General features: G+C 50.9%; 1 protein-coding gene across 11 annotated transcripts in view; it reads left to right on the plus strand.

Annotated features, from left to right (window-relative positions):
* The window catches only part of PNPLA7 (patatin like phospholipase domain containing 7), a 387,559-nt gene that overhangs the window by 67,260 nt on the left and 307,505 nt on the right, over positions 1-12,794 (plus strand). For all 11 annotated transcript variants that reach the window (XM_030535369.1, XM_030535370.1, XM_030535368.1 and 8 more), the window contains one exon: positions 10,319-10,463. In XM_030535369.1, coding sequence (XP_030391229.1) covers positions 10,319-10,463 — 145 coding nt within the window. The remainder of the gene's footprint in view (positions 1-10,318; positions 10,464-12,794) is intronic.

The raw sequence follows: 12,794 nt of genomic DNA on the forward strand, positions 1-12,794 counted from the left end.
GGTGCCAGGAGCACCGTCTCAGTCGGGCCCCCGGTCCTGTGGAAAGCCGCCCTTAGGTGCCCATCAGTCCTCCTCGTAGGTATCGGATGTCGAGGTACCTTCCCGGGTTGAGGTGCTGAGCAGAGCCTCGCGATGCACGTCGACTCCGCGTCCCGGCTCTTTGGTGAGCAGATCCCACTCCTCCGGTCTCAGATGCCATCTAGGAGGTGATAAGAGACGGCGCCATTCCTCCTCCAGCCAGTCTGAGAGGAACAGGTCTCGCCGCCGTCAGTACTGACGCTCGTACTCAAGCGCCCGCCATCACAGAGGCCATTCTCAGCGTGTGTCCGGAGAGTCCCCGGCACCAAGGCGGCGTGGACACAGGTGCTTCAGGGAGTCCAGAGACACCTCTTCAGACATTTACCTCTCGACTTCCTCCAGGTCGAAGTCTCGGGGCAGGAGCTGTCACGATAGAGTCCGCTCCAGTTGTTCTTATGGCACCGTGCATTCCTCCAGGACTTCGGCGTCTCATTTCCAGGCCATTCCCTGCAAGGACAATGGTGCCACTGGGCACCATGGCCTCAGGCACCTGCGCAGCCGAGGCCTCGGTCCATGGCGGGAGCCTCTCAGGGTCACCCTGCGTTGCCTCCCCAGCACCGAGATCAGACCGTGGGCGCTGAACCCCCGGCACTGACTCTGGCACCGGACCCGGACGTTGAGCCACCAGGAGCTGCTTAGGAGGGTGACAGCAAATCTCGAGCTCCGGGCTGAGGAGATGGAGGACCCCTCTGATGACCTATTCAATGTCCTCGCCTCCTCGGTACCGGGGCATGTGGCCCTCCCGTTCCATCAGGGAGTAGCCAACATCACCACTGGCCTCTGGCAGACCCCGGCCTCGCTTGGGCCTATTTCCAAAAAGGCCGAGAGGAAGTGCTTTGTCCCCACAAAGGGTCACACGTACCTATACACCCACCCACTCCTTGGTGGTAGAGTCGATCCACCACCGTGAGCGGAATGGCCAGCCCGTGCCCACACCAAAAGACAAGGATGCTCATAGACTGGATACCTTGGGGGAAAAAGGTTTATTCGTCTGCGAGTTTCCAGCTCAGAGTGGCCAACCACCAGGCACTACTGAGCAGGTATGAGTTTAATCTCTGGGGTTCCCTCTCCAAGTTTGAGCCCCTTCTTTGGGACAAGGACGGAAAGGAGTTTTGGGCTCTGATCGACGAGGGTGCGGCCACGGCCAAAGCAGCTCTCCAGGCGGCTTTGGATGCAGCGGACACACCCTCTCGTATGATGGCTTCCACAATCTCCATGCCACGGGCGTCGTGGCTCTCGCTCTCGGGGCTGTCAGTCGAGTCCCAATCTATAATGCAGGACCTGCCGTTTTTGATGGCAAGGCTCTATTTGCGGAACAGACAGACACCCATCTGCACGGGATGAAGGACTCCTGCACCACCTTGCAGACACTAGGCCTCTACCTCCCGCCCCCTAAGGACAAGCCCAGGCCTCAAACCTCTGCTCCTCTGGCTTGGGGCAGATACGAACCCCCGCCTAAGCAGCAGAGGGAACAAAGGCGTTGGTCCCAATGCCAATCCCATTTGGCCCCACGGCCTGGGGCCTCAAAGGCCAGACGGCCAGGAAAACAGCATTTTTGACTCATTGAGGGCTGTCACCGGGCCTGTTGCCAGTGTACCCCCCACCCAGTTAATAGAGTTGCTTTTTATGAACCATTTATCGGCCTTCCAACTGCAATGGGTCCGTATAACATCGGACCAATGGGTCCTCAGCACCATCTCCCAAGGGTACAGACTGCAGTTTGTTTCCACCCCTCCCAACTGTCCCCTGTCCGGGGAGCCGGCTGGGGTCCCGGAACATGCCCTCCTCCGCCAGAAGGTAGAGCGCCTCCTCTCCTTGGGAGCAGTGGAAAGGGTACCTCGGGAATACCAGGGCAGGGGTTTTTACTCCAGGTATTTCCTCACCCCGAAGGTGAAGGGCGGGCTTTGGCCCATCCTCGACCTGCGGAATCTCAACCAGTTTTTGGTTCATTCCAAATTCCGCATGGTGTCCCTGGCCTCTATTATTCCATCCCTAGACCAAGGGGATTTGTTTACAGTGCTGGACCTCCAGGATGCGTACATTCACATCCACATTTTTGAGGGTCACAGGCATTTCCTCCGTTTCATGGTGGCTCAGGACCATTTCCAGTTTACTGTCCTCCCCTTTGGCCTCTCTACTGCCCCCAGGGTATTTACAAAGTGTGTGGTAGTGGTGGCTGCCCACCTCAGGAGAAAAGGGCTGCAAATCTGCCCCTGCCTTGATGACTGGCTGCTCAAGGGCCAGTTTCGGTCTCTGGTGCAGCAGCACATGAGCTTCCTGCTAAACACCTGCGCAGCTGTAGGTCTACTGGTAAATAAGGAGAATCCACATTAATCCTGATTCAGCGCATAAGCTTTATAGGGGCGCTGCTGGATTCCCGGGTGGCCATGGCCTCCCTCCCACGGGACAGATTCGAGATGCTCAAAGCTCTCATCCCCTTGGTCATGGCCTTTCCGGTAACCACGGGATGGGTGTGCCTGCAAATCTTAGGCCACATGGCAGCATGCACCTATGTGGTGCCACATGCCAGGCTTCGGATGAGGTCCCTTCAGCTGTGGCTGGCCTCTCGGTACTCCCAGGCCAGGGACGGCCTGGGCAAGGTTGTCACAGTGCCGCCCAGGGTGGTGGCAGATCTCCAGTGGTGGTCCCTCCCGAGCAACATGCTCCAGAGTATCCCCTTCCGAGAGCCCCCTCCCTCACTAGACCTAGTGTCGGACGCCTCGGACCTGGGCTGGGGAGCCCACATGGGGGATTTCAGGACCCAGGGCATGTGGTCACCAGAGGAACTGACCCTGCACATAAATGTCAGGGAGCTCAGGGCTGTACGCCTGGCGTCCGTGGCATTTTGCCAGCACATACAGGGGAAGGTGGTCAGAGTCCTTACAGACAACACGACTGCCAAGTATTACGTCAACAATTGGGGGGGCATGCGTTCCTGGGCCTTACGCCAGGAAGCCCAACTCCTGTGGGAGTTTTGTATAGCCCACAACGTACTTCTGTGGGCTTTTTACCTGCCTGGCAAGAGCAACACGCTCGCAGACCGCCTGAGCAGGGTGTTCTCCCAACAGCATGAATGGTCCCTGCACAAGGAGGTAGCCAGGTTGATCTTCCTACAATGGGGTGCTCCCCAGGTAGACCTGTTCACCACTGCCCAGAATCGCCAGTGTCCTCGATTCTGCTCCAGAGCAGGATGAGGCGACGGGGCAATATTGGATGCGTTCCTGCTCCCATGGTCGGTGGCCCCTGTTGTATGCCTTCCCGCCCTTCCACTTAATTGGCAGGGTCCTACAGAAGGTGAAGTCAGATGGGGCGAGGGTTAGTCTCATAGCCTCGGATTGGGCCCGTCAGCATTGGTATGGGTCTCTGCTGCAACTCTTAGTGGCCCCTCCGTGCAGGCTGCCGCTCCTCCTGGACCTCCTCTCCCAGGAGGAAGGTCGTCTTCTCCATTCCAACCTAGCCGCGCTTCACCTAACAGCGTGTCTGCTCCATGGTTAAATGAGGAGGAAGGCAGGTGTTCTGAGGATGTGAGAAATGTCCTCCACAGATCGAACCTACCTGGCTAAATGGTATAGGTTCTCTGTGTGGGTGAGGGATAGAGGTTCCTCTCCCTCCTCCATGTCTATCCAGCTTGTTCTTGACTACCTTCTGTCCCTTAGGACCCAAGGACTGGCGCCCGCCTTGATCAGGGGGCACCTGGTGGCCATTTCGACTTTCCACCCCCGGATCACATGATGGCCTGGTTTCTGAAAGGGTTAGATTGGGCATTCCCTTACGCCAGACCCCCGGTCCCGCTCTGGGACCTGAACCTGGTGCTCTTCCGCCTCACAGGGCCTCAGTTTGAGCCTTTAGTCACGTGCTCGTGTTCCCACCTGTCGTGGAAGGAGGCATTCCTAGTAGCCATCACCTCAGCCTGCTGGGTCTTGGAGCTCAGGGCCCTGACTTCTGAACCGCTGTATACGGTCTTCCATAAGGACAAGGTTCAGCTCTGCCCTCACCCTGCTTTTTTGCCGAAGGTAGTCTTGGCTTTTCACATAGATCAGGATATTTTCCTCCCGATCCTCTGTCCTAAACCCCATTCCTCCAATGAGGAATGCCGCAGGCACATCTTGGACGTGCGCAGAGCTCTGGCCTTTTACCTGGACAGAACCAGGTCATTTAGGAGGTTCCCCGAGGTTTTTATTGGTTCGGCTGAGCGTATGAGGGGACGGCCGGTCTCCACCCAGCGGATCTCCCGCTGGATCACCTTGTGCATTCGCACCTGTTACGACCTGGCAGGGGTTCCCCCGCCTCCTATTATGAAGGCACATTCGACAGCCCAGGAGTCGTCAGCGGCCTATGTGGCTCATGTCCCTATTCAGGACATCTGTAGGGCTGCTACGTGATCCTCTGTCCACACCTTTTCATTGCACTATGCGATCGTCTCCCAAACGAGGGATGACGCCGGGTTTGGTAGGGTGGTGCTCCGCCCGGGTAACCCTTGAAACTTTACATTTAAACTTCTACCCTCCTCCATCAGATATAGCTTGGAGTCAGCTATTGTGGAATACACACGAGCAGTCACTCGAAGAAGAAAGGACAGTTACCTGTTCCGTAACTGGTGTTCTTCGAGATGTGTTGCTCAGGTGTATTCCACACCCCGCCCTCCTTTCCCTCTATCGGAGTTGTCTGGGAAGAAGGAACTGAGGGTGGGGGGAGCGCACAGCCCCCTTTATAGCGCAGTGTGTCGACGCCACTCCAGGGGTCGCAGCGGTGCTCCCCCACTGCTGATACTGCTAAGGGAAAAACTTCCGGCACTGGTGCACGTGGCGAGCACGCACATCTATAGTGGAATACACCTGAACAACACATCTCGAAGAACGCCAGTTACGGAACAGGTAACTGTCCTTTTCTCACCTACAGTCAGTTCTCAGTGTCTTCAGCACAGATGGTTGAAGGATTCATCTTGTATGGATTCCAAGACCACAGGCCTCTTTTGTCCAATTTAAATGACGATTAGCAAAGGGGCTCGCTCCCCTTCCTTTTATAGTCCAGTAAACCTTTGAGATGTATTCTTCTGAAGGATATCCCCAGATAAAGTTTTTTTTTTTCTCCTCAATTACTTGTCCCCCAAGAAACTGACGCCATCCTGTCTTCCTTGCCCTCCTCTCAGTTTGCTTTTCCTGTGGATTCAGATGCAAATGAACTTATGCTATCTCTGGTGTCACCTTGCTCAATTTACAATGATGAAACAGGCAAAACAAGGACAAACTTGTTTTATCAGATGCTTCCACAGCATATTTTAAGAACATCTTACTGGCATACATACATAACTCTTTATACGCAACCCGTGCATACATCACGCAGTGATAGCCATGACCAGTGTGTCATCAGTTTTTGTATGATACCTTGCAAGATGCTGTCTGGCCAAGTATTCTGACAGCAGTGTGTTTTATTTGCCTTTTGCTAGCTGGCACAAAGTGGCTCTTAGGGTCACACCTGTAATGGGGTGAAATATCTGTTCTCCTCCTCCTGGACTGGGTTCTGGCCTATAGTATCCTGTGTAGCAGCTGTGCTTGCCCTGCAGATTCAACTGATCTTGTGCACCTGCTGTTCTTCCCTTTGGAAGTCTGTGACTGGGGAAACAGTGACAAACAGCCATCTTAAATCAAAATATTGTTTGTTTGTTTTTTGCAGTAGGAACAAAGCATAAGAGAAGAAGGAGTTTTAAAACTGTCTGCACACATCTCTCTTACCTAGAGTCCTACCATCCCGATGGAAACCTAGGCAAGCCTACTTCTTCAGACATCCTCAGAGGGGTCCTGTGTCTCAGCGTGGCTCCCCTGAAACAGTTACTCCCCATCTCTGCGGACAGGGTCCCTTTTAATTCTGCGAGAGCTCCCTTGTTCTTCCATATGCCAATGCTTCTGCCTGTCCTGGTGCAAACCAGGACTGTAGATGGGATGGATAGGAGGCAAAATCATGAAGGCTAATAGTTCAGGTGTTGTCTCTTAACAACTCTTACATGTTTCTGGGAGGTGGCTTATCTTGAGCCATTCTTTTCCTTCCTGTTGTTGCAGTTCTCGGGCATATTTATGTCTCTGTTACTAAAAAGCACTTTCCTTTAAGTAATATATTTTATTCTTATTCTGGAATATGAATTATATATTTTGAATTTTAAAATGGGATTGAAGATGTGATAGAGTGTAGCGGGTAGTCACCCTGCTCCTGCCCTGAAGGGCTTAAAACAGCCCTGGGAGAGGGCTGTGGCAGGGAAAAAGCTGGGCTGATTGGGGGAAGCAGCCACAGGTGGGTCCACGCCCCAATCAGACTACAGTTGGCCCTATAAGAGGGCTGAGGACCAGAGACTGAAAAAGTGTCTGTCTCTAGCAGTGGAGAGAGAAGGGCCTGGCTACCTGGTTGCTGAGCAGGATATCTAGAGTGGAGCAGGGCTGAGGGAAGGCCAGAGGAGCTGGGGAGCTCCAGCCTGGAAACCCCCCAGGTTGCAGGCCTTGCTAAAGGCCGGGAAGGGTACTGGGGTTGTAGGGGTACAGCCCAGGGTTAGGAAAGGCAGCAGGTCCAAACCCTCCTTGCCAGTGATGAGTGGTTTACAGACTGCAGTCCGCCCAGTGAGCGGGGGCTAGATGGTAGCTGGCAGTAGCCACTGAGGCAAGGTGGGGATAGGGGATTGGGGGTTCCTCTGGATGGGGAGACCTAGACTGTGGGTTACTTCTGGCGGTAGAACCCTGACATAAAGGGGCACTGGGGTCTGGGAGGGACACGGAGGCCAGCGGCAAGGCAAGACACCAGCCTGCAGAGGATGCTCTGGGCTGGAAGACCTAATTCCCAGGGCGACCAGCAGGAGGACTCACACCGGTGAGTCGTCACACTGCCACATGGAGGTTTGAAAGCGTGTCATTTCATGGCTGTATGTGTGTTTGATGAGGACATACTAACCCCACTCTGAGCGAGCAAGGGTTAATGAGCTGCAATGGGCTCACTCAGCCTCACCTGCACTCATTGTCTGGTGATGCAGGGGGTAATTAAAAGGGAAGAGAACAGCTCAGTAGGTGGCTGACCAGCAAGGAGCTGGTTCCTGAGGAAAGGACCAGCTCAGAACCTCTGCAGAGACTGTCTGCCAGAACCCCCCGGAGGATCATAGGTCTGGCACAGGACTATTGTTTTTTGGAGCTGTTTCTTTGCTTTACCATAAAAAGGGCTCTTGGGCTGTTTGTGCTATCCAGGACAGGCCTGTCAAGGCCCTAACTGGACTGTTGCAGGGAACCCCTGCCCAGGAACGGTTAGAACCTGCTTCAGTAAACTCTGTGTGGACTTTTGCACCCGACTCAAGTCTGCCTTGTGGTTTATCTTGGACCCTGAAGAGCATGGTCAGAATATGCATTGACTCATTTTCTCATTAACTTGGGGATCTTACTAAATATATGATAGTATGGTGTGATGGATTTGGTTACACAGACCCCCTTGGGACTGTCACCTGACATGCTGGAATTACCTCTGAGACCATTTTCCCTGCCTGCTTGGTACTCGAGAATCCTGCCTTGTAGAGTCAGACACGCAAGCCTGCTGTAACACAGACCCAGGTCTGGTCCATGCCCCCAAAGCTGCAGACTTTAACCAAAAACTTGTCAGTAGGTCACCTTTCTCCAGCACCCAAACCCCAAATAAATCTGTTTTACTCTGTATAAAGCTTATATAGAGTAAACTCATAAATTGTCCGCCCTCTATAACACTGATAGAGAGAGATGCACAGCTGTTTGCTACCCCAGGTATTAATCACTTACTCTGGGTTAATTAATAAACAAGAGTGATTTTATTAAGTTTAAAAAGTAGGATTTAAGAGGCTTCAAGTAATAACAGACAGAACAAAGTAAGTTACCAACTAAAATAAAACAAAACACGTCAGTCTGAGCCTAATACATTAAGAAACTGTTTAAGGTAAATCTCACCCTTAAAGATATTCCAATAAGCTTCTTTCACAGACTAGACTCCTTCCTAGTCTGGGCCCAATCCTTTCCCAAGTACAGTCCTTGTTAGTTCCAGCAGGCATCTTAGGTGAAAAGCAGAGGTGTTCTCATGACGGCCGCTGCCTTCTTCTGCTCCACCCCCTTTTATTGCTTTGGTACAAGGCTGGAATCTTTTGTCTCTCTGGATCCCCACCCCTCTTTCTAAATGGAAAAGCAGCAGGTTTAAGATGAATTCCACCATTCTGCCTGGGTTGGCTTACACAAACACAGGAAGGCCTGCAAGTAAACAGAGCCATTTACAACCAATTGTCCTAGTCAATGGGAGCCATCAAGATTCTAAACGATCATAAGTGGCCCACACTTTGCATAATTACAATAGTACCTCAGAGTTATACTTTATATTTCTAGTGTCAGATACAAGAAGGATACATACATACAAATAGGATGAACACACTCCATAGATTATAAGTTTACCAGAGACCTTTTGCATATAGCGCATTCCAGTTGCATCATATTTACACTCATAAGCATATTTCCATAAAACATTATGGAGTGCAGCGTCACATATGGCTTCTTTAAAATGAAAAGCATTATTAATCGATGTCCACACCTCCCTGTAATCATTTAAATGAGCAGGCTGTTATACTATGTCCTGGGAATATGTGCATTCTTTTAATATGGTTATATGGGGGAGGGATAGCTCAGTGGTTTGAGCATTGGCCTGCTAAACCCAGGGTTGTGAGTTCAGTCTTTGAGAGGGCCATAGAGGGATCTGGGGCAAAAATCTATCTGGGGATTAGTCCTGCTTCGAGCAGGGGGTTGGACTAGATGACCTCCTGAAGTCCCTTCCAACCCTGATATTCTATGATTCTATGCCTGAGCTCACTGCATGTTGCAGACCTATAATATAGTGTGTGTACTATTGTTGTTATTTCTTGGCATAGCTTGTAACTATTATTCCAGGCAGTAACTGTGAAGTTTGTGTGTGTGTGTGTGTGTGTGTGTGTGTGTGTGTAAAAGGAATGATGCACAATGCTCAGTTGAATCTGTGTGGTTAGAAAAGTGACTTTGGGGACTCCTTTTCTCATCTCTCCTGTTTTTGTTTCCATAGCAGATTTGCTCAGTGTGCAATCTTAAAATTTCTCTAAGTGCTAACATTACAGAATCTCAGGTAGTGCTCTTGCTGTCTCTTCCTTTATCACCAGTAGCAAAGATTAAATAATTGGAAGTTAGCTGACAGTTTTGCTCGTATGAGTTAGAATCTCTCTCTCCTAAATTCAGAGGCTCTGCAGAGCTAATGGGACTGTCACAGGTTAGCCTGAACCAGTGGAGTGTCTCACACAGCAAGCTCACTCTAATTTTAGTTTTTGTCTAGCCTGCTGGGACCTGATTAGCTTTGGCATGCACCTGGCCCTTCTAGCCACTGGAGGCAGTACCAGATTTACCATGGCACCAGTAGCACCATGGCATCGGTCCCATGCTCCGAAGGGGCCCCGGCCTGGCTGCTCTTCTCCTCCGCCCACTCTCTTCTGGAGGCAGAAGCTTGGTGCTGCTGGCTCCTGGGGCTCTCTCCTGCTGCAGGAGGGCGAGCTCTGCTGGCATCCAAGCTCCCCTCTCCCCTACTTCTTCCCCCAGCATGCTGTGTTCCCTCTTCTCTCCCTCTCCCTGCCGCCGATCAGCTGTTTGCTGGCATGGGGAGGGGGGAGGAGGTGGAGAAGAGGCAGGGGTGGGGTTTTGGGGAAGGTAGTGGAATTAGGGTATACCCTCTCCAGTCTCCTACTGTGAGATGCTCAGGGTAGGGGGCTGGGAGCACCACCATGACCCCAGCACTCTGCCCTGACTCCTGCACACCTTTCACACTCTCCCCAGCCCTTTCCCCTGACTCCTGCACCCCCCCCCATGACCCCAGCCCCACCTTTGGATGGGGTGTGCCAAGGTGGTAGCGCCTCCAGCAGGGGGCATCAAATGCCCGCTACACCCCATCAGAGAGAGTACAAATATATTGTGTGTAAGGTGAGATTGAGAAAAGTATAAGAAAGAAGAGGTATGCCTGACTAATGATGTTACGTTGGCGGCAGAGTACCTGTGAACCTAGGTTTTGCTGCACAAAGATGACATTGGGCTTTCCTGCTTTGGATGTGTTATTCAAAGAGACTACAGTTATCTCACCCTTTTTAAAGATCCTAACCTATAATCTGCTCCATATGCAGCGCAGCAAGACACAGGAAACTGTGTACACATGTGAATCTGTGTAAATCTTAATCTCTCATTTCCCTCAGGAGAGCCAGGCCATTCCATTGATATCTGTGGCAAGTGTAACATCTGGAGGAAGTTCAAACAAAGAGGTGAAAAGACAACTGTCTAATGTATCGGAGGAGGAACAGGGAGAAAAGTTGGAGAAAGCAGGGGATACCTCAGAAACAGGTAACGTTTGTGTTAGCGTGTACAGAGCGCCTTTCATGATGCTCTGGGCAGCACAGTATTGTGCTGTGTATCAGCAGCCTTGTTTGATTTAGGTAGACGGAAAATGTCTTTACATTTTGGATACAGATCCCAAGTCTTCGGAGAATCTTTAATATGAACCATCTTGATTTAAGATCTTGAAAAAGAAAAACCAAGCCTAATTTTTAAAAATTATTATTTTATGAATATATTTGCAAGACCAGAGTACTCTATAATTTTAATTGAATATGCTGTGAGACTATGAGATAATTATCTGACTTAAGTAGTAGCAGGAGATATTCTACAAATATGAAGGGGTTTGAGCTAAGAGACCTCCCTAGAATTTACCTAGAAGAAATGAAATTAAGGCAGCTAAGTAGTGAGCAGCATCACATGGCTATGATGTAGCAATGGTGGCATGTAGAATGAAGCAGGCTTCCATCTTGAATGGTTGTGCAAGTCATCTTCCTTTGGCAAGAGTCACTAAGGGAGCATTTAGGCTTTTTAAATCCCTCAAAATTGCATCTTCCAACCTTATTTGGGTCGATTTTTGTGTTCTGCTTCCTTCGACCTCAGCTCTAAGAAGTTAATGTGTCTGAAACTTTCTTACAGAACGAAATGTTCTTCGAGAGATGTCCCTGTGGATGTTCCATTCCAGGTGTTGGTGCACTCCTGTGCCTTCGCTTGGAGATTTTTACAGCAGTACTCATACAGGCCACGCATGCGCGATGACTGCCTCACATGCTGAATGTGCTTCAGTAGCGCACATGGGCGGCCCGGGCTCCTCGGGTCCTTCTCTAGCGTCCCCAGCCTGAGACAGAGCTCAGCCGTCTCGCTCAATTATTTCTCGCTTTAGACAGATAGATAGTTGTTTATACAGTTTATCTAGTTTGGTTTTTTAGTCAGATGTTTCATTTCCCCCTTCCCAGTTTTTTTCTGTCAGTTAGACAGTTTATACTATGCCTGGCTTATCAGGTTTTAAGAGATGCACTACATGCAGAAAGGCCATCCCTATCTCTGATGGCCATTCTCAATGTGTTCGCTTTTTGGGGGTGTCCCACATCCCCCAAATATGTTCTCTCTGCAGTAAACTGAAGGCTAGGGCACAAAAGGACAGAGACCTGAGACTCAAGTTAATTCTAATGGAGAAGTCCCTCAGACCTGCCTCTGACCTAGGTCAGGAGTCCTACTTGATACAAAGACCTCCTAAGTTCACCAAGGACAAGAAAACAACAGAAAAACGGCCAGCTTCACCACCTCACAGAGACCAGCTGGTATCCAAATGGTCTCCAATCAGGTCTGTCTTGTTGGTGCTGACTGCTCCGCGGCTCATCACATACGTTACTCCAGGCACCTCCTGCACCATCTGTACCCCAGCTGCTGCCAGTACGTACCGCTCTGGTGCTGAGGCTACAGGCTTCAAGTTGTCTGCCTCTTCTAATATAGTGCAGCACAGCACCACAAAGGACCCAGTGCCTATTCAGCTGAGTCAGTTGCTGTCCTGGCACTGACACCTCAACCACCTATGATTCCTCATATGGCACCGTGCCAGTCGGCACCGGCCAAATTTACGGCACTGCCGCCGCACCCAGCGCTATATATTGGGCTCCTTCTATCTTGGCACCACAATTTATTCATTCCAGCAATTTGCTAATCTCCCCAGCTCCAGATTCCCCATTACTTGGTACTGGTCTCTCACTAGGACCATAGGCACGGCACTGACAGATATCCCTTATTTCCTCTCACTTTTCTAGTGATGAGGACAATTAATTGGAGGGAGTTTTTTCCCCATACCATTCCTTTCCCCTTCACACTCTTGCTAGCATGGGACCAAGGAGACCAAGGGGTTCATATTCCAAAGACTTACCACCCTGGTATGGACACCTGTGGATGGAACCACCCATGCCCTTCCCTGGACAATGGCATTATTGGAACCCATGAGGGTCATACAGCAGGCACATCAGTAGCTGGTATAGCCCACACGGAGGCGACATTAGATCTCCTCCTGTACCTGTCCACACTTCTGCGACAGACAGACAGGAGCAACCTGCAATGGTGCATGCAGATGAGGAGGCACCTGAACCCTCTCCAAATAATAGTAATTCACCCACCTCATCAGAAGAGGCTGTCATGCCCCCACCCCCAACAACATTGGATGATTTTACTCATTTTCAGGACCTCTTCAAAAGAGTGGCTAATGAGCTCAAGATCACTCTGGAGGAAGCGTCAGAGACTCAGCATGAGCTGACTGACATATTACAACCTTCAGCCTCCTCCAGGGTTGCCCTACCTGTTACTGGAGCCATTATGGAC

This window comes from Gopherus evgoodei, chromosome 16 (assembly GCF_007399415.2).
Source record: "Gopherus evgoodei ecotype Sinaloan lineage chromosome 16, rGopEvg1_v1.p, whole genome shotgun sequence".
Classification (NCBI taxonomy): Eukaryota; Metazoa; Chordata; order Testudines; family Testudinidae; genus Gopherus; species Gopherus evgoodei.